This window comes from Sinohyriopsis cumingii, chromosome 1 (assembly GCF_028554795.1).
Source record: "Sinohyriopsis cumingii isolate HCF-2022 chromosome 1, ASM2855479v2, whole genome shotgun sequence".
NCBI classification, from domain to species: Eukaryota; Metazoa; Mollusca; class Bivalvia; order Unionida; family Unionidae; genus Sinohyriopsis; species Sinohyriopsis cumingii.
The window spans coordinates 92,669,265-92,690,376 of NC_142961.1; the positions used below are offsets into that span (position 1 = coordinate 92,669,265).

A 21,112-nucleotide genomic window follows, 5' to 3' on the forward strand; every position below is an offset into this window, starting at 1 on the left:
TGCCATTTACAATTTCTGTCTCTTTTGCCATCTACTCTGGTGTCACTGTAACATATAGGTAAATTGTAAAACTAAACAAAATAATGTATGTATTCATTGATACTGTTCTCAAATAATAAATGCCCCTCCATACAAATCGAAAATCTCTGCTCTTGAAAAGGCCAGAGAGGGAATTCTTCCACTATGTGAAAATCCTGGAGAAATCACCTAATTTGTGGTGTAAAATGATATATTCTGATAAGGTCAGATTAATTTAATTTGGTTTGATATACATGTATAAAGATTTTTTTGCATCAGCTGCAACATTCAAGCATGAGGAGTCATGGTAGCTCAGCTGGTAGAGCGGCATGCTCGTAATCCATGGATCATTGGTTAGCTATCCACCCAGATCAGTAATCCATGGATCATTGTTTAGCTATCCACCCAGATCAGTAATCAATGGATCATTGGTTAGCTATCCACCCAGGTCAGTAATCCGTGGTTTTTTGGTTAGCTATCCACCCAGATCAGTAATCCATGGATCATTGGTTAGCTATCCACCCAGGTCAGTAATCCATGGATCATTGGTTAGCTATCCACCCAGGTGAGTAATCCATGGTTCATTGGTTAGCTATCCACCCAGGTCAGTTCAGGTTGGTTGTCTCATTATGTCAAACGGAAAGACACTTAGCTCTCATTCCATTAGCATGATGTAGCCATTAATCAGTCTAATGTGTGTATGTGTGATTTAGATTTTTAACGTAGCTTTAACAATTTTTCAGGCATATTGCTGTGACTTCTGCAGTATGACAGTTTATTGTGATGTCCAGCACTGGTGCATCATGCTGTAGAAATGTAGCATGATGTCCTACCCATTCACATTATCCTGAAACCAGGCCGACCAGTCCTAACACTAACCTCTTAATGCTGAGCGCCAAGCAAGGCAGCTGTTAGTACCATTTTTGTAAGTCTTTGGTATGACTGGGCAGGGGTTCAAACCCTTGGCTTCCCGCATCCGAGGCGGACACTCTAACCACTAGGCCACTGGAGCAGTCAATCAGTTCAGTTAAAAAGCAGAAAAAGAAATGTTCAGTATTGCATGTACTGCTTTAGTTGTTTTTGAGTTAATGAGGCTTTTTACCCGTGTTTGGTACATGTATATAATTTTTTACAAAGTAATTATGTACGTATAACAATCATATACAATCTGTTATGTGTACTACATTGGAATAGGTTTTTCGAGTTAACAAAGCTTTTTATTGGTGTTTGGTGCATGTATATAATTTATTACAAAAGTAATTCATTATGTAAATATAACACTCATATACAGTTTGTTATGTGTACTACATTAGAATAGGTTTTTTGAGTTAACAAAGCTTTTTACTGGTGTTCAGTACAGGTATATAATTTATTACAAAATAGTTCATTAAGTAAGTATAACACTCATATACAGTTTGTTATGTGTACTACATCAGAATAGGTTTTTTGAGTTAACAAAGCTTTTTACTTGTGTTTGGTATATAATTTATTTACAGTATAAAGTAATCAATTACGTAATTATAACACTCATATACAGTTTTTTTGTTTGCAAATGTTTGCTAGAAAACAAGCAAACCTTTGACCATCAAGCACACTCCTTTCTTTTTGCATGCTTGCCATTTGTTGTTTTTTTTGTTGTTGCTGTGTACCTTTTGTGATGACATTTAAGTGTTATCTGTGACAGTTAATCTTGAGACAGAAACATTTGATTGACAATGTGGTGTTTGTTTGTTTACATTTGTTTTACTAAAAAAATTTGTTTACATTGTGTCTTGTTCTAAATTTGTTTTAGGAATGGCTAGAAATCTGTCAGCTTAAGAAAGGACATTTTTATATGTGATCATATTTTAGATCCAGGCCTTATCTCTTATATATGTGATTATTTTAGATCCAGGCCTTATCTCTCTTATATGTGATCATATTTTTGATTCCAGCCTTATCTCTTTTATATGTGATCATATTTGTTATCCAGGCCTTATCTCTTTTATTTGTGATCATATTTTGTATCCAGGCCTTATCTTGTATATGTGATCATACTTTAGATCAAGGCCTTATCTCTTTTATATGTGATCATATTTTTTATTCAGCCCTTATATCAGTTTTGGGCATTTTTCATTCAGGTTAAAAAATAATATGACCTTAGATGCATTTGGTGTTTACTCGTTACATTTGTGTACATAAAGTTGCTATTAAATGCTGTTTTTGGACATTTTCATGTATTTTCCAATTCTCATTTCTAGCAAGTACAAGCCAGAGAACTATCCAGTCCATTTCTTCAAGATGCTGAAAGAGTTTCGCAGGGATGAAGTGTACTGTGACATCAAACTGGTCGTTGGAAGCAAGACATTTCCTGCACATTGTATCATTCTTATGGCTTGTGGCCCGTACTTTAAAGCTATGCTGATGAGTGGAATGGCTGAGATATCCAAAGATAGCATAACTATAATGGGGGTTGAGCCTGACATCTTTCAGATTATCTTGGACTTTATATATACAGGTCAGTGTTAAAAAAATCTAATAGCTTGATGACCGGGACCCTACAGATTTTAGATTGGGAACCTCCTGTATTCTAAGTGAGGTGTCAGTTGGGCTTGTCAAATAAAAAAATCTTTATATATATATATATATAGGTCAGTGTTAAAAAAATCCAATAGCCCGATGGCCAGGGCCCTACAGGTTTTAGATTGGGCACCTCCTGTATTCTAAGTGAGGTGCCAATTGGGCTTGTCAAATAAAAAAATCTGATTTTCCTGAGAAAACTTTGATTGCTTTGATGAAATGTGGATATTCATTTTCAAGATATTTGAAGACAGTAAATTATTCATGTATGTCCCTTACCCCTATGAAGATCTCTACTTATACTTCTATCAAATGCTCTAAACTTTGTGTATAAAGCAAAGCATGTGACCCATGAATTGAAATGGATTGCCTGGGTAACTTTTGACAAGTGCACACATGGCTTTAAGTTAACACACATATACATGTGATTCTAAAATACTGTTTTGGATATGAATGTACCAGAAACCAGCGACAACCAGTCTAGTAGGTACCAGATCTGTCCTATCAATTTTTGCAACCGGTGCACTGATATGTGTCCACATAATGGGGTTTAAGGCTAGTGTGTATACCTGACAAGCTGTTAATTGGTTCTTTTATTTTTGTAATCAGGAGAGTTTAGGCCAAATGCATGATGTTTTTTAGAGGTATTATAAATAATAAAGGGATCAAATGTGGTCATGTTGGCTCTTCTGTCTATGATTATAAAAATTGGCTGAACTTTGGCGGAGTTGAGGTTGGCAAAAATGTTTGCTTAAGTATTTTGATTTTTTAAGGGTCTTATTTAATTGCTCTTGCTTAATTCTAGTTGTTTTGAAGTTAAAGTTGAATGAATGATGATTTAGCTATCCCTTGTTCACACTTCCTCCAGTGTAATGAAATACTGGTTAAACGAATTATGCGACATAAATGAACAACATTAAAAGTGTAAACAGGAACTGAAACTACAACTGAAGACATGCTTCTGATGCTAATGAACATAAATGCTGTTGATCTACAGAGTATGAAGGGCATTGTTAGAGCAACTAGACAATGGCTGACCTTGTGACCTGGAAATTTGTTGAGATCCGAATAATCACACAAGTCAGTTTAATATGATTTTGTTTTAAGCTTGGGCATATGAAATTTGGAGTCAGGCTTGCGGAGTTTGAGTCAGGGCTTGTGTTATTTTTCAAGTTACCAGCCCTTGGCATGTGTCTAAAATAATTTTCTTTGAGCTTTGCAGGTACAGTACAAGAAGAAATGCATTTGGTGTGCCCATAGTTGTTTTGATTGTCTTAGATAACAAATTATTCATTGTATTGGGATGGGTTAAATATAATTAAAAGTTTAACTGCCATTTCTTGATCCTTTGATCTAGTCTTGTAAATCCATTGTAACTTTTATGTATCTTTTTGACAGTAGATAAAAACCTTGGCCCCAAATTGTTTTAAAATCTTGGCTATGGAAACTTTGGTCATTTGATCTCTACACCCCCCACCTCCCAGGTCCTGCAGGGACCTTGAATAAAGAATGATACCCCTCTTGCACATGGTTACCATACAGGCTGGTTAAATACTAACGCTGACATGAATATTCTAATGTGAATACATTTTGGAGACTATTTAAATCAGATACATGTTAAATGCGCCTACCAAGCTACTCATAGTTTGAGCTGTTGTATGTAATCTTACTTAGCAACAATACTTTGTACATATCTGCTAGCTGTAGTCTCACTTAGCAACCATACTCTGTACATATCTGCTGACTGTAGTCTCACTTAGCAACCATATGTTGTACATATCTGCTAACTGTAGTCCCACTTTGCAACCCTACTTTGTAAATATCTGCTAACTGTAGTCTCACTTAGCAACCATACTTTGTACATATCTGCTGACTGTAGTCTCACTTAGCAACCATATGTTGTACATATCTGCTAACTGTAGTCCCACTTTGCAACCCTACTTTGTAAATATCTGCTAACTGTAGTCTCACTTAGCAACCATACTTTGTACATATCTGCTGACTGTAGTCTCACTTAGCAACCCTACTTTGTAAATATCTGCTAACTGTAGTCTCACTTAGCAACCCTACTTTGTTAATATCTGCTAACTGTAGTCTCACTTAGCAACCCTAGTTTGTAAATATCTGCTAACTGTAGTCTCACTTAGCTACCCTACTTTGTACATATCTGCTAACTGTAGTCACATGAAGCTGCCAGGCTGAAAGTAGCCATGGACAAACCACATGCTACTGTGTAGCAACACAAAATATAGCCAATATACAACCACCACAACAGCCAATTTGAAAATCTCATTATTGCTTAAGAAGATCAGAGATGGTTTCAGTACCCAGCAGTGAAAACGAAAAAATATTGTTATCTTGGATTCCTTGAAATACCTTTTGGACAGTAGAGTCTCTATTTCTTTTCATGTACAAATTTTTGTGCCTATCAGCTAATGCAAAGCATAGCTTTAAGATAATGCTTCTGTGTCAGGGTTAGGAATTTTTTTATTATTTTAGTGACAAATAAATATTGCAAAAGATCATTGTTATGTGCAATAGTGCTTGTGCTATATTTTAACCCAGTGTTTTCTGACGTTTCAGCATTAAGTTTTACTTGTAAAGTTGTGTCTTCTTTAAAAAAATGTTTTGGACAAAACTGCATCGTGAGGCCTGTGCAAGGCCCATCTACATGTATGTTTTACAGACAATGTGACAGTGACATTAGTCTCAGATCCCTTTATTCATAATTTCAATATTTTCAGGTACAAGTTAGCTCTGCCAAACTCATTCATTGACCGCAAGTTTGCATTGTGACTATAACATGCCAAAAATATTTTGCTCCTTGCTTTGCATGTCTGTTTGCAAGAGAATTTCATGTATTTGTGTGTTTATCTCCTTTGTATATTATGTGAAAAGATTGAAAGTCATTACACAGCAGGTTGGCAGCATCTTGAAAATGATATTGTTTACCAGTAATCAATCAGATGTATCTTTCATCATAATAGATTAGAAGGACTTTATTTTCAGACACAGAACAGCTACTTTTTTGTTCTTTTATGACAAATATTTGACTAAATCAGGCAATGTGTATCGCTAAATCAGGTGTGAATTACTAAATCTCATGTGTATTACTAAGGTGTGTATTGGCAAATCAGATGTGTATTACTAAGGTATGTATTGCTAAATCTGGTTTGTATTGTTAAATCTGGTCTGTATTGCTAAATCTGGTTTGTATTGCTAAGTTAGGTGTGTATTACAAAATCTGGTGTATGTTGCTAAATCTGGTGTGTATTGCAAAATATGGTATGTATTGCTAAATCAGGTGTGTATTACTAAATCTGATGTTTTGTAAATCTGGTGTGTATTGCTAAATCAAGTGTGTATTGCTAAATAAGGTGTGTATTATTAAATCTGGTGTGTATTGCTAAATCAGGTGTGTATTGCTAAATAAGGTGTGTTTAATTGCTAAATAAGGTGTGTTTAACTAAATCTGGTGTATATTGCTAGATCAGGTGTGTATTGCTAAATTGGGTGTGTATTGCTAAATCGGGTATGTATTATTGTGATTTTACAACTTGATAGGAAGATAAAAGGTGCATATGATTCACACATAATAAAATGTGTGAAATAAAATCTTTGTGAATCTGGATCCCTTCAATACAGAGTGGCTGTATTTCTAGTAAACATTTAAAGACATTAATATCAGTGTCTGTAGTTGTTTATATGTGATAATATTGTGAGTAGCTGCCTGTGTGACATCATCTGTATATGGCTTTTCTTTTGACAACAAGGATCTGATGTATGGGAGTTGGTCTTGGAGCCAATTTGTCTGCATTTTCCAGTAAATTATGAATTAGACATTGTAGCAAGGGATAGGGGATAGGCAACAATCTGATATGATGTTATTTCATCCATGGCTGACTGTGACCAGATTTCAGTATTTGTGAATATGCATAAGCAAAAATACATCAGCAATAGAATGTAACAATCTGCTACACATTAATGAAAGTACCCACTTTATTGATCAGTAAGCGACAGTGTTTGCAAGAGAATCTTTGGCTTGTTTCTTCAAACAGTGTGAAAGAAAATTTTACTTGTACATGTACTTGCAGTGATTCAATAAGCAGGCTTGTGCATGTTCATGTGAAATGATAAAATCTTATCACAGGCTGCCATGGTGATAAGAGAGTAGTGCAAATTTTTATCCATGGCTTTCGTGCATTAGGTAACAGAAAATGTCCAATTCAACAGTTGATGCATCGTAATGGTGTGCATTAGGTAAGAGAAAACTGCCAGTTCAACAGTTCCTGTCTTGTAATGATGTACAGTAGGTAACAGAAAACTGCCAAATTAGCAATTTATGCATTATAATGATGTGCATTAGGTAACAAGTGTCCAAGTCAACAGGCTATGTTCATCTGTGTGTAGTCATCCAGACTGGTTATTCAGCTCATCGATTGCTAGATTGCCATTGGATTATTCTGAAATATAATTTAACAGATATGTCGCTACGACCTATAATTTGAGGTTGATTACCGGTAGATATTGATTAGACTCTTTCTAAGATTATCTGAAGTGCTAGTCATGCCAGAGTTAAAAACAAAACAAATCAAAACTTTAAGAAAGGAATGCAACTTGGGTAGTATATTTCCATTCAGTGCCAATGTAGGTAACCATACCTAGATCTTAAAGTTAATAGCTGCCTTACAGTCAGGGTGTTTGTGTCCTTCAGACTCACTGACCATTGTTTGTTACATTTCCTCAGGGCTGTTTCAGAAAACCTGCATGGGACTCAGAAAATGCATTTTCAAAAGTGTGTACTCATTGACAAAATTTAGAATTTTACATTTTAATATCAGTAATGCCAGAATTTTGTTATTGCATAATTGCTACTTTTCAGAGAGAAAAATAATCTAAACATATGACAAGAATTCATCCTCACATTAGGGTTAACCAAAAGATTCCAAAACAATTAGCAATTATTGTAACCTATTGGATTTTTGCTAATTTAGAAGTCCCATAGCTTTTGCCAAGCTGGTTGACTTGACTATCTTGTAGTTTTCTGTAATGAGTTTAGCATTGCTTCATCTTTTCATTTAAACTTGTGAAAACTCTCAGGTAAGGTGGTTTCTCACTGAAATTATTATATTAGCTTCATCCATGTGTATGCTTTTAGTTGCATAGAAGTTTGGGTTTTAAAAAAAAATAGTCTTCATATTAGCTTTTATTCACAAGAACAGTGTCTAAGCAGGTATTTTATAAATCCCCTATGAATCTTATAAGTGAGACTTCCTTTAAGAACCTTACCTTCAAGATTTTTTTTAATCATCTTGGATTTGTGAGACAAAGGATCAAGATTCATGCCCAATCTGTAAAGTAGGGCCATATCAGGTTCAGTGGGAATCAATGACGAGTTGGTTTCTCTGCTTTGCTAACCAGGGTTTTTTTTAGCAACAAATCAGCTTAATAGACTGGTTGCTCCTTTCCTGATTGAGATCACAATCTCGGTCATATCTGTGTTGTTGATGATCAAGGTTGACTTTAATGTCCTTTTGGTTATGTACATTATTATTTGGCAGCATTGAAAAAAAAATGGGTAGGATTTCAGCTTCCACCGTTTTTATTTGGATTGAATTTTAACTCTCTTGAGAACTTACCAGTCTCTTACTGATATGGACCTGTCTCTCATGAAAATTAAAGTCCTTGAAGTTTGAGCCATTGCTTCCTTATGGGCCTGTCTAACTCATTCATCTTTGTAGGATGTGATGAAGACTGCATTTTGGCACTCTCACTACTTTCTCTTCCTTTTGCCTTTCACTTGTTAGCCCACCAAATTGAAGGCATTTTCTTACAGGGACCAATTGTTGTCACTTGGGAAGTGTATGTAGATTCCAAAAGGACAGTTGTCTCGTACTTTTCAATGTGGGTAAGTATTTCTTGTATTTGTCTTTTATTCACAAGTTGTAGGATCATCATCCTCTCACCAAGCTGACAAATTCAGGGATGCTTTAGTAACCAGTATGGCATTGCAGATATTAAAATGTAGGTTGCGGGGGGGGGGTCAGGGAGAACTAAACTAATTTAATTATGTCCCAATAAGTTAGGCTGCTCTCTTGAAAAGAAATGAAGGGGCAGTACACATGGGCAAGAATATGCAGGGTCTTCCAGAGGTGATCCAGTGTTCTGGAATATTCTGCTTTACTCTAATGGAAGGACACTTTTTATCATATGGTCATATTTTCTTACCAGAAAAGTACCAGCTGTCACTGAAATAGCAACAGGTAAGTATTACTGATAGTACAATTAGTTGTATGCTCCCACCCACCCACCAGGGGCCCCGAGTGGTCTAAAGCGCTCTCCGTCACGGATCACTGCCATCTCACCTCTGTCTGCGGGGTTCGAGTCTCGGATATGTGGATATGTGAGAAAGCTTGCCGGTAGCTTCTCGTGGGTCGGTGGTTCTTTTCGGGGTTTTCCCTGGTTTTTCCTCCACCATTAATACCGGCCGCCATGTAGTATAGCCTATCTTGTGCTGAAAAATGGCACTAAACCCCATAACAACAACAACCAACCACCCACCCACCCCAAAAAACCCTACATTTTAGTCAGTATATCTCAGAATGACTAGAATACCTTGACATATTTTCTTTTAAATTGCCTTCCTTGGCTTCTGTTTAAATTGAACAGTCATCAGAACTTTGTTGAGAACATTAAATTGTTTTCAGCGAGTTTGCTCTTATAGTTGAGAGTTATGACTTTATTTCATTAACGTAACAAAAGATTGCTACTAACTAAACTAGACCAAGTAAGCAGCATGTTCTTTATATTTAGGTTAATTAGAGGCTAATTAAGGTACATGTGAGGTTCCACTACCTGAACTGGATTGAATAAGCAGCATGTTCTTTTTATTTAGGTGCTTTTGAGGTTAGGGTCGACACATAGGTGCTTTTGAGGTTAGGGTCGACACATGTGAGGTCAAACTGAACTGAACTGGATGGAATAAGCAGTATGTTCTTTTTATGTAGGTGCTTTTGAGGATAGGGTCGACACGTGAGGTCAAACTAACTGAACTGGATGGAATAAGCAGTATGTTCTTTTTATGTAGGTGCTTTTGAGGATAGGGTTGACACATGTGAGGTCAAACTAACTGAACTGGATGGAATAAGCAGTATGTTCTTTTTATGTAGGTGCTTTTGAGGTTAGGGTTGACACATGTGAGGTCAAACTAACTGAACTGGATGGAATAAGCAGTATGTTCTTTTTATGTAGGTGCTTTTGAGGTTAGGGTCGACACATGTGAGGTCAAACTAACTGAACTGGATGGAATAAGCAGTATGTTCTTTTTATGTAGGTGAATTGGAGGTAAATGAGGACACATGTGAGGACTTGCTGGCTGCAGCAGACATGTTTAGCCTAACCGATGTTGTCACAGCTTGTTCCATCTTCCTAAAGGACAGGCTACAGCCACACAACTGTTTGGGTACCGTATTTCATGTATTTTTATACACTTTAATTTTTCTTACACAATCCAGTATTCAAAATAATAATTATTTAGATGTATCATAATTTTTCTTACATATCACTTTGTATTTTTCAAAAAAATCCATAAAATTGTTGGACATAAAATTTCTAAGATTTACGTTTGCAAAAAAGATCGAAAATACATATTGCCATTTTGTTTTGTTTTTACAAATATTCATAATTAATTGTTGGTGAGAAAATACAATGATTGATGTATAAGCTTGGGCACCTGCAGCATAGGTGAAGGGGGTCATGTGCCGCCCCCCCCCCAACATCATGCTGCAAATATATATATAAATTCTGACAAGTTAAATCATGCAAATGAAGCTGAAAATATGTTACAAGATTCTGTTCAAAACACTTAGTAAATATTAGCTTTATTTTCAGACTGCTTACTATACTAACTCTCCTGGCCATGACTGACTGCCCCCCCCAAAAAAAAAAAATCCTGCAGGCACCATGTGCATAAGCTGTCTTGTTGTCATTACAGTATCTACTGGTGTTTATTAACAAATGGACAAATGACTTCACAGACCATGCCTTTAAATTTTATCATTAATTAGTTATCCTTATTAAGTCCGTCACCGTAACAAAACACCACATGCTTTTTAAATTGAGTTCGGAAGACCTTTGATGTTTTCTTATCCAACAAAAATTACATCTCAGTACATGCTAAAGTGAAGACCACCGACCATTGATCAACCAGTCTTATTGTTTCATTATAGTCATACAAACATAAAATATAAAAACTAGTCATTTTCTATCGTAAATATGAAAGTCACAAACTCCGTTAAATCAATTCGTATATATACATATAGTATCTTTTAAGTGCTTGTTCTGTTTTGACTTGGATATAATTAACATTTTATTGCAAATCTATTCTACAATATGCCCCACTATTCTCTTTATTGGCAAGTTTGAATAACAAGTAATGCATATGATCACTTGTCCTTACAACATCTTCTGTATGGACAATGGCTTAAATAGCACATTGACAGATTTTCATTTCCCTAAAGAGAGCCTTATTTCCCGACTGGCAGCCTCACTGATTTGACCTCTTCTGTCGATAGTAATGTTGTAATACATGATGATTATCACAGTCATCAGGTAATAGTCTTTTTTCTCATTGCAAAAGCTTCAGATAAAAGCCACCCTGAATAAACGTGGTCTTGTACACTGACAAAATTTTTGTTTCATTTCTCTCTCTCACACACACACACACGTGCGTGCTCATGCACATTAACTAAAACATGATTTCAAGTTCTTTATTTTTTATTGCAATTTGATAATGAGATTATTGTTGCTGTCAAAATATAAGTTTCACTTAATATCTTGACAATGTGGTCTCATATTGTTGTGTACAATTTACCAATAAAATATACCCATAACGAATACATGTTCAAACCATCTTACCATATTTTCGTGTATATTAGACACATCCAATTATAAGACACATCCATATATAAGACGCAGGTTTTGACGATTTGTGTAAAAAACATTTTAAATAAGACGCCCACGAATATAAGATGCACTCGGCCCGAACTGAGCAAACCCTATATTGACTGCAGATGACATAGCATTGATTTTTTAATAACTGATAAGTTACTTATGGTATTGATCTGTATCTAATATTATTTTGTTAAGTACTATTACATTATTGTTCCAATAAAGTTTAATAAAATCTTTTGAATAATTCTATGTGTTGTTTTGTTCAAATATGTACCGGTAAACATCTGTTTTCAAACCACGTGCATCAAAGTGGCTACCGGTACTTTCCTTTGTCATAAATGCAAATACATGTATCTCCAATGTTTCGATCACTCACCTCATGTAAACAAGGCTTCATTGACCGTTTTGGCTGGAGTTCAAAGAATTGTTTGAGGCAGGGCCGCAACAGTTTTTGTTTGATCTTGTCTTCCTCTAGGCCACTAGGCCTAGGCTTCAGCGGCTGGGGTTAGTATATACCAGTATATAGGGTATACGTGGGATCAATCTCTTGTTATAAATAAATGAGTGATCAATCTCTTGAGCATTTATAAAATTTTCACGATGACGAAGCGAAAATCATATACGGTCAATTTTAAATTAGACATCATCAAGTTTGCCAAGGAGCATCACAACAGAGTTGCAGTGAGAAGAATGTACGTGATTGGAAGTTGGAGGAAGAGGAGCTTAAGAAGATGAATCCTATGAAACGAGCTCATAGAGGTAGAAAGGCAAGATGGCTGAACTTGGAAGAAAATCTTGCCAACTGGGTACGTTCGCAACGTGACAGTAACCGTGCGGTTTCAACAATATCGATCAAACTCAAGGCTCGAATTATTGCTACAGAAATGAAGATCATGGACTTTCATGGCAGTGCGAACTGGGTGTACAAGTTCATGAAACGGAACAACCTTGCAGTCTGGGCACATACAGCTGTTGGACAGAAACTTCCAGACGATTGGGAGAATAAATTGGATGTTTTCAACACCTTTGTTCAGAAGGAAATAACTGAACTGAAGTTGGCAGATGATGACATCATCAACATGGATGAGGTTCCAATGTCATTCGATATTCCAGCTAGCAGATCAGTGGCAGAGAAAGGAGTAAAGACAGTAGCGGTTGATACCACGGGACACGAACGAACGAACTTTACTGTTATGTTGGCCTGCACAGCTGCAGGAGGAAAACTGAAACCCATGGTTATCTTTAAAAGGATAACCTTGCCCAGAGAAACTTTGCCAGCTGGAGTTGTTATTGTTGTCTGCAATAAAAAGGCTGGATGAATACAGAGGTGATGCAGACCTGGATGGATAAGTACTTCAGAACAAGAAGAGGCAGATTTTTCAAGAAGCACTCTCTTCTGATTTTTGACGTGATGGCTGCCCATAAGGAGACAACTGCAGAAACACATCAACAATGCTGGAGCCCACATAGCCATTAAACCAGGTGGTCTGACTTGTAAGCTCCAGCCCTTGGATGTTGCCATCAATCATCCATTTAAGACTTTTGTTCATGAGGAATGGGATCGTTGGATGACTAGCGGTAAGCACACCTTCACGCCAGCTGGTCGACAACATCGTGCAATGTACATAGAGGTGTGTAATTGGGTTCTCTGGGCATGGGAGAAAGTGAAAACAACAACAACGATCAATGGCTTCAGAAAGTGTGGGATAATTCCAGAACTGGCTGCCAATATCACTTCTTCGGAAAACGACTCAGCTGCATCCGATACCACTGACGCCAATGAGGATCGATTAGCAGCGGCTATGGAGGTATTTGGCGATGAGAGTGAATTCGATGAAAGTTTTAATGGATTTGAAGCAGAAACTGATGATGATGAAGATGAATAGATTGACTTTAAATCAAGACAAACAGTATTTTTATTAAATGTTTATTATAAAAATTGTTGACTGAGTTTTCGTTTGTGTAAAAATATAATTAGATAAGACACCCATGAATATAAGATGCACTTAGGGTGCAGGGTAAGTAAAATTTTATATAAGACACGTCTTATATACGTGAAAATGCGGTAATCATTTTGCCAAGATTACACAACATAACAGCTACATATGCTCTAAATGCAGACAAGTTTGCACACTGAGACACAGTCCTCTCTCTCTTTTGTTCACTAGTAACAACAAAAATCTATGAGTACTTTTATTTTTATTGTCATTAGATTCTTGAGTTGAGAGCAGAATGAGACAGAAAATATACATTTACTTTGTACATTTGTACCGCTAGGTTGTCAAGTAGTGCATGTTCTGTAGAATTTGTTCAGGTGCAATCCCATTATATTTTTTTACATGGTCAGTACCACCAAATGATAATTTTTTTATTTTTACATATAATTTTTCATTCACTGAAATTAATATTTATTTTTTCGTGTACGAAAAACAGCATGAAATACGGTAAAACTCTTTAATTATAGCAGTAATACATAACCTGCTTCTGTTTCATTGCTTTCCATTTTGGTGACAGTTCTTGCTAATTACTTCCTACTCAGTATTAGAGAGCCAAAATTGAAAGAACATGATACCAATATGACTCCTTATTTACAGCCAACATGGAGAATACCTGTTTTTCCTTTCATGGCATGCATAGTACACATGTGCTATGTTGTTCATCTGAATTCATCTGTGTTTTCATCCGTAAACATCTTTTATGCCAACTGCATTACCTTTTGTGTCAGTTGAGTCTTGTCATCTTAGCCCTTGTTAATATGTATGTTTTCTTTGTTCTTTTCAGATTTGAAGGTTTTTGTGCCATGCTAGGAAGTGGTGCTTGATCAGTAAATTCTATTCACCATTGTTGTCCCAGTGTTAGGGTAAGTATTTAATACCCTTTTTTGTTTGCCGCTTGTTTTGTTTTGTGTGACCGACTTTCTTAGAGGTTATTTTACAACAGATGTCCATTTTGTTGTTTCTGGACTGACCAAGCATGAGACTTAATGAAAGTCACAGTACAATCAACAAGGAAGAGGAGACTGCAGCCCTGGCCAGGAATGTCATAAGGCCCTGTGACTTAGTGGTCTCTGTCAATCTTTAGACTGCATACCTTCACATCCCTATCTTCCCACCACATAGAAGATGCATCTGTTTATGTCTTGACCAGAAGGCATTTCAGATTTGAAGTCTTCTGTTTGACCTCACATCTGCCCTCTAAGCCTTTACCGGGGTGATGGGGGTAGTAGCAGTCCGCTTGATGTCTTTAGCGATACTCATATTTTGATGGCTGATAGGATGCACAGTGTCCTTAGAGATTCTCTTCTGAAGGATCTGTCCCACTGCTGATCAGTGGTGTCTCTGTCTTATCCCTATCGTAGAGAAGTCAGATCTAATTCCTTCTTTGGACTTCATATATGTGGGAATGAATTTCCTAACCAGCCTGGAGAGGGTTCATGTTCATTAAGACAGGATTGACCACAAAAAAAATTTCCTCACCAAAGCTCTTCTGGCCAATACCTTGTTTTCGGTTCATTATCTCTTTCCTCTTGGAACTGTTTACTCAGGTGTATTGTTGGGAGACTTGTGCCTGCTCCAGTTTCTCCTTTTAGCAAACTAAGACTGCACAAGGACCTACTATCAGCTTGGATCACCCTGGGATCCAATTTTCATCACCTGCATTGGTGACTAAATTGGGACCAGTTTCTGATAAGTCTCCAAATTCTCATTGAAGTGCTGACAGGAAGAAACAACTTTTTATTTAAACAACTTGTTAATTTGGGTAGTGTTCCTAGCCATAAAGTGGTGTGTCAAACTCATAAGGCATCATTGTGTTATGGTCACAAAAGACATCACATCAGTAGTAGCATACATCAGGTATAAGGGAGGTACACTTGCTTCTTCTTGTTGCATGGAAGTTGGGAACCTCTTTTAATGCGCAGCTTTGATGGAGATCCCTCTCTGAATTTGCCATATTCCGAGCAAAACAAATATCCTGGCAGACAGTTTGTCCAGAAAGGAACATGTTGTCCTCGCATAATATACTCTGTACCAGACAGTAACAGAGTCACTTTTACAAATGTTAAAGAGCTGCTTGGAAGATGTGTTTACTAAGAGACAGAACAATCTCCCCTTTTATGTTTTTCCAGTATCAGATGAGAGAGCCATCAATTGACTGTATACATACGTCTTCACATCATTCCAAAAAAATGTGTAGATGCTCCACCATTGGGATAGCTTCAGCTTCATCAATCTTGTAATGGAAATTCCCAGGAAAATCAAGATATTTCCTCATCTGCTCAAACAACCATGATGGCAGTTATTCATTTCAGACCAGAGCTACTGAACCAGCACATCTGGATCATATTAAACTGGCCATCAAAAATAACCAATTCTCACAACCAGTTGAAGAGAGAATCCCTCATTCAACCAAGAAGGCCTTCCAATCTGAAAGCATACAAAGGCAAATGGCAGACCTTCACACAGTTGTATACACAAAAGCACATACCTCTCCAGGCATCTATACCTCAAATAGCTAACTTCCTTCTCTGGCTTTTTGAAGAAAAAAGTTAGTTTTTATGGGGTAAAACTAATTGTAGTTATGTAATACTTTCCTCCTACTGTTTTAGAGATTCCCCTCTTCCACCTCACACTGTTTTTATACTCAAAGTCCAGGTGAAAAGAGGAAGGTATTTCACATCCTGGCTGTGAAAAAATAGTCAGACTGGGATCATGTTCTTAAAAATTTGGGCAATCCAATTATAATTGGAGGAGGGAATAATTTGCTTAGACTGGATACTTTGAGTCTTAGAAAAAAAAACAATGTTGTAATAGCAGGTAAGTATTACAAGTACTACATAATTAAATTTAAATTATACTTGTAGCTCATTGTTAATTATTGTAAATGTTTTATTTTGCTAGTCTTCCTCTTGATGAAGTTGTAAAATGCATCAGTTTCGTCTGTTCAATTGATAAGTTTTTTATTTTTAAATACCAATTGATGAGTAAATAATTTATGTATATCATCCCTAACCTCTGTCTAGTACACTGTGACCAAATTTAATCTGTCAGCAGCTTAAGTAAAATTTGTTAACTAAAATCTTAGCATTAATTTCATGGTAGAGTTGTAGAACTGGAGATAGATGCTTATCAGTTGTATGACATACATTTTTGCCAACTCCCCCACACCATTCACAATTCTTGCAGGATAATCCCATAACTGAAAATGGTGAGATACTAAGTGTTTGCTTTGCCAGTAATGTTCTTAGCTTGATAAGCCTTTTATCCGGTTGAACAAAACTTGAAATCTGTTTGCTAATATTTTCCAGTAAGTTTCACTCGCTACATTTGAAAAAATGTACATGATGCTTCCCACCTTCCCCATTCAAGCTTATCTTGGGAGAAATACAGTAAGTGACTTAGTTTGACCTTCATTTTCTTTGAACTCATTTGTGCAACTTTAGTGTTCTATTGAATTTTCAGGCACAGCATGTGTTGGAATTTAAATTTTATTAAGGCTGGATTTCAACCACTACAACATGATTGGTTCTTAAATAGATAACTGTTACTATGGTTTCATGCTTGACTGACTTTTTGTCACTTTTGTGTTCTGAGTTACCAAACATTGAAGAAATTTGAGGCCAAATAATAATTGAAGGAATGCATCTTAGTCAGTTTCATAAATTTTTCAGGAAAGTAGATCATTATGACCATTATTAATGTTTCCATGACCTTTCTCATCTTTTAGATTTATCAGTTCATACTGAGGTACGTTGGACTTAAGGGACATAAAACTTGGTGAGAAAACACCTCAGCTTTGACAGGGACATGTAGTGAAATGACTGTATGTACTGATAGGTCAGATTGAACTGCAGACTGCATAGACCTAGACATGCCATCACATGATATGATGGACCAGTAGATTTGGGTCTATGCAGTTTGGTAGAACAAACAATAAAGACTCGGATCTTCTGGTACATTATGCGATGACAGATGAAGGTCTATGCTACTTGTAGTTTGACCCAACTTATAAAACAAGTATATATGGTATGTGTGATTAAAATCATTTTATTTACATGAAATCATGAACATTGTCTTTTATGCCTTTTTGCAGAATAATTACAAATCTTAAATGAAAATTATGCATTTATGTTGACAACATTTTCGATAGTTTTGGTGGTGTGGTGTTGGGTTTGTACAATTTTGAACAAGGAAAATCAAAATTCACATGTATATGGTCGGGCCAAAAATGTTGAAGGAATTCAAGGGTTGTTGTATTCAGTAAATGGATACACCATTGATTCTCATCTGACCTTAATTGTTACAGACTGTACAGGTATGTATGGGCCCTTAGGACCTTTATTGTTTCAGACTGTGTACAGGTATGTATGGTTTCATTGAATGATGCATTATAATTGTATAGAAGTGTTTAAGATATTTCAGTCTCTGCTCCAATATTGTGCCTATAATGAATGTGTTATCCATTCCTGAGGGGTGTCTAGACATACCCCCTTCTCCCCCCCTCCACGGATACTACGATTCATGATAAACATGTTTATGTCCTAATCAAATTGGAAGAACCAGAATCACCTTCAGGTGAACTGTTCATAGTGGAGCAGTACTGCAAATTTGAAGGAAAAAAAAATGCACTAGAGTAACAACTCTGCAACCATGTCATAAATTAGCGTATGTAGTAGAATATATCAAATTAATGTGTTTCACATGTCTTTTCCTCTTTATGGTGTTCAAGGTAACATTGCCCTAATTAGGTTCCAGTTTAAAGTTAAAGTTTTTTTTTGTTTTTATTTCCAAAACCCCTTATTGGGTTTTCTTTATATTTGTGGTGAGTCATTATGAAGCTTAATTTGCTTCTATGCACACGTACCCCTTTGACCTTGCAGATAAGGTCACAGTAATAGAAAATCTGTGTTAGGGTTTAGGGTCAGGTTTGTATACACCCACTATAAGGAGTGTATTATGTTTTTGATGTTCTTCCATCTGTCTGTTGACAATTTCTGCACAGTAACTAGAATTGTCTACTATCTGCGGTTACCAAACTGTGACTTGCTTGCAGTTTTGGTATGCAAGAACCCTATGAATTCCTGTGTGAACAGGTCAAACGTCATGGTCACTTACTAAAAGAAAACAAAATGGATTATTGATTTTAGGGTTAAAGTTCAAGGTCACTGCAAAAAAAAGGAAGAAAAATGGCATCTGCACAATAGCTTTATTTCTGCATCATGTACCTAGACCAAACTATGTAGATGGCTTACACTTGTGTTAGAAAGAATCCTATTGATTTTGGAGTTCATAGGTCAAGATCACTGGCTGAAAGAATAAAAAATTCTGCACAAAAATTATAGTTTGTGGATGATTGCATGTTGGTAAGAAAGAGATTAAAAGGTCATAATTCATGGTCACTGTGGCAGAAAAGAGAAAAATTACTTTTCAGAGCTTGTTTGTGTGTGCTATTTGGATTTTACACATAGCTTTAACAATTGTTCAGTCATATTGCAACAATGTCTTTAGTGTGGCAGTTTATAGTGATATCTAACATTGGGGCATCATGCAGCTCCCACCCAGTCACATTATCTGACTCCAGGCCGACCAGTCCTAACACTAACCTCTTAATGAGCACCAAGTGAGGCAGGTGTTAGTACCATTTTATAAGTCTTTGTTATAACTTGGCCATTGTTTGAACCCATGACCTCCAGCAACACTCTAACCACTTAGGCCACAGGAGCAGTTTTAAAAGCTTGAAGGTCAGGGTCATTATGGGTCATAGCAAAGTGGGTTTTGCATAATAACTCTTTGGATGGCTTAAACTTAGGACAAGTAAGAACAGTCTAGGTCAAGGGTCTCTGACTCAAATTATCCTACAGGTCACATGAGGGCATTTTCGATGGCTCATGGGCCACATGTGCACCACCTTATCTCTCATGATACCTTGTGATGCCAATCATTTTGCGGGCCACAGGATACAGCTTGGCAGACCACATGTAGCCCGTGGGCCAGGCATTTGGGAACCCTTCTCTAGATTATAGGGTCAAAAGGTCAGAAGCTACAATCATGGTAAGTCTGATAAGAAAATATTGGTTTCTGCACATGAAGCTTTGTTCACGACCACATATCTTGAACAAAGGCCCTTGGTCACTAAGATCTGTTTGTTGATCATGAATCCCCTGAATCGACCACACCCAAATTATTTTGCAGGGCAGGTGTTTATTTGCAGTTCATGGTACTCTTGTTGAATTTCAGGTATCAGTATGTTTGCTGAGATCCATGCCTGTACTGATTTGATTCGAGACTCTGAGAGATATATCAGCAGTAACTTCCTCAAAGTCCAGAGGGAGGAGGAATACAAAAACCTACCCCTTGACAGACTTTTGCATTATCTCTACAGTGAAAACCTCCGTATTGAAAATGAGTTTCAGGTCTTTATAGCAGCCATGGACTGGATAAAACATGACCAAACTACAAGAAAGAAGCATATCTTTGAGGTTATGTCCCCAATACGATTTCCTCTTATTTCTCAAAAACAACTTGATGAGTATTTACAAAGACAAGACGACATAAGTATTAAAGTTACACTACAAAAAATACTTCAAGATTTTCAATGTGAGAAGAAACAGAACATTGAAAAAAAAACATGCAAGCTGAAGCCTTTTCATTCCAGACCAAGGAAATGTGCTCGGAAAAACATTTATGTCATAGGAGGGTTTAGTCGACCAAAAGGAGGAAGATGGAGCGATGCTCAGACTTTATCCATTGTTGAAAGATTTGATACATTCCATCAGCAGTGGTACACAATGCCTAGCATTCAGTATGCCAGGAGTAGCCATGGTGCAGGTGTGGTTAATGGTTGTATATGTGTTGTAGGGGGAGAAAATGACTCTCTTATTTATGACAGTGTGGAGTCATATGATTCACTGACCCATGAGTGGATGATGCTGCCTGGAATGACCACTCCACGATGTGGTCTTGGGGTCTGTACACTGGATAACTATCTCTTTGCCCTGGGAGGATGGGTTGGCTCAGAGATTGGGGATACCATTGAGCGTTATGACACTGATAAGAAAATATGGACTGTTGTTGGAAAGATGACCACTCTGCGATTTGCTATGGGAGTTGTTGGAGAGGCAGGTAATAAAATATGTTGAAACAATTGCATTCAATAAAGAGCTCAGAAAAGGGGTTAAAAGGCTTCCTCCTCAAAACAAATTTCAGCTTAATTTAATTTTTGGACAGCTAAAAATGAGCTATGATGGTTCTGAGAGATTTGCTGTTTTCAAAGGTGAATGTTTATTAGATGTTCACACAGGTTTGACTCAATTCTGTATGAAAAAAGCTGATGTTAATTAGTGCTTGAGGCTGCATTCCTTTGCTTAATTAAAATTTAGATAATTGTTTGACATGATTTTTTAGCTTTACAAATGAATAGCAGTGAAAATATTTTGACCAAAGATACCATAGATTCAACCGAGGAGATATTCAAGTTGAAACCTAAATGACCAGGCAGATGATTTTTCATTTAAACAAAGTAGGGTGTTTCCCAGACACAGACTTGGTGTTAACAAAATGACCACAAGGTCATCATATCACATGCA

The 21,112-nt window shown here is 36.7% G+C and overlaps 1 protein-coding gene across 3 annotated transcripts in view; it reads left to right on the forward strand.

Annotated features, from left to right (window-relative positions):
- LOC149807354 (actin-binding protein IPP-like) overlaps positions 1 to 21,112 on the forward strand; it is a 53,354-nt gene that overhangs the window by 21,623 nt on the left and 10,619 nt on the right. For all 3 annotated transcript variants that reach the window (XR_016422438.1, XM_089965792.1, XM_089965801.1), the window contains exons 3-5: positions 2,259 to 2,515; positions 9,911 to 10,039; positions 19,764 to 20,648. Coding sequence is in view for 2 of the 3 variants with exons in the window: in XM_089965792.1 (XP_089821918.1) it covers positions 2,259 to 2,515; positions 9,911 to 10,039; positions 19,764 to 20,648 (1,271 nt within the window). In the remaining variant the exon portion in view is untranslated. The remainder of the gene's footprint in view (positions 1 to 2,258; positions 2,516 to 9,910; positions 10,040 to 19,763; positions 20,649 to 21,112) is intronic.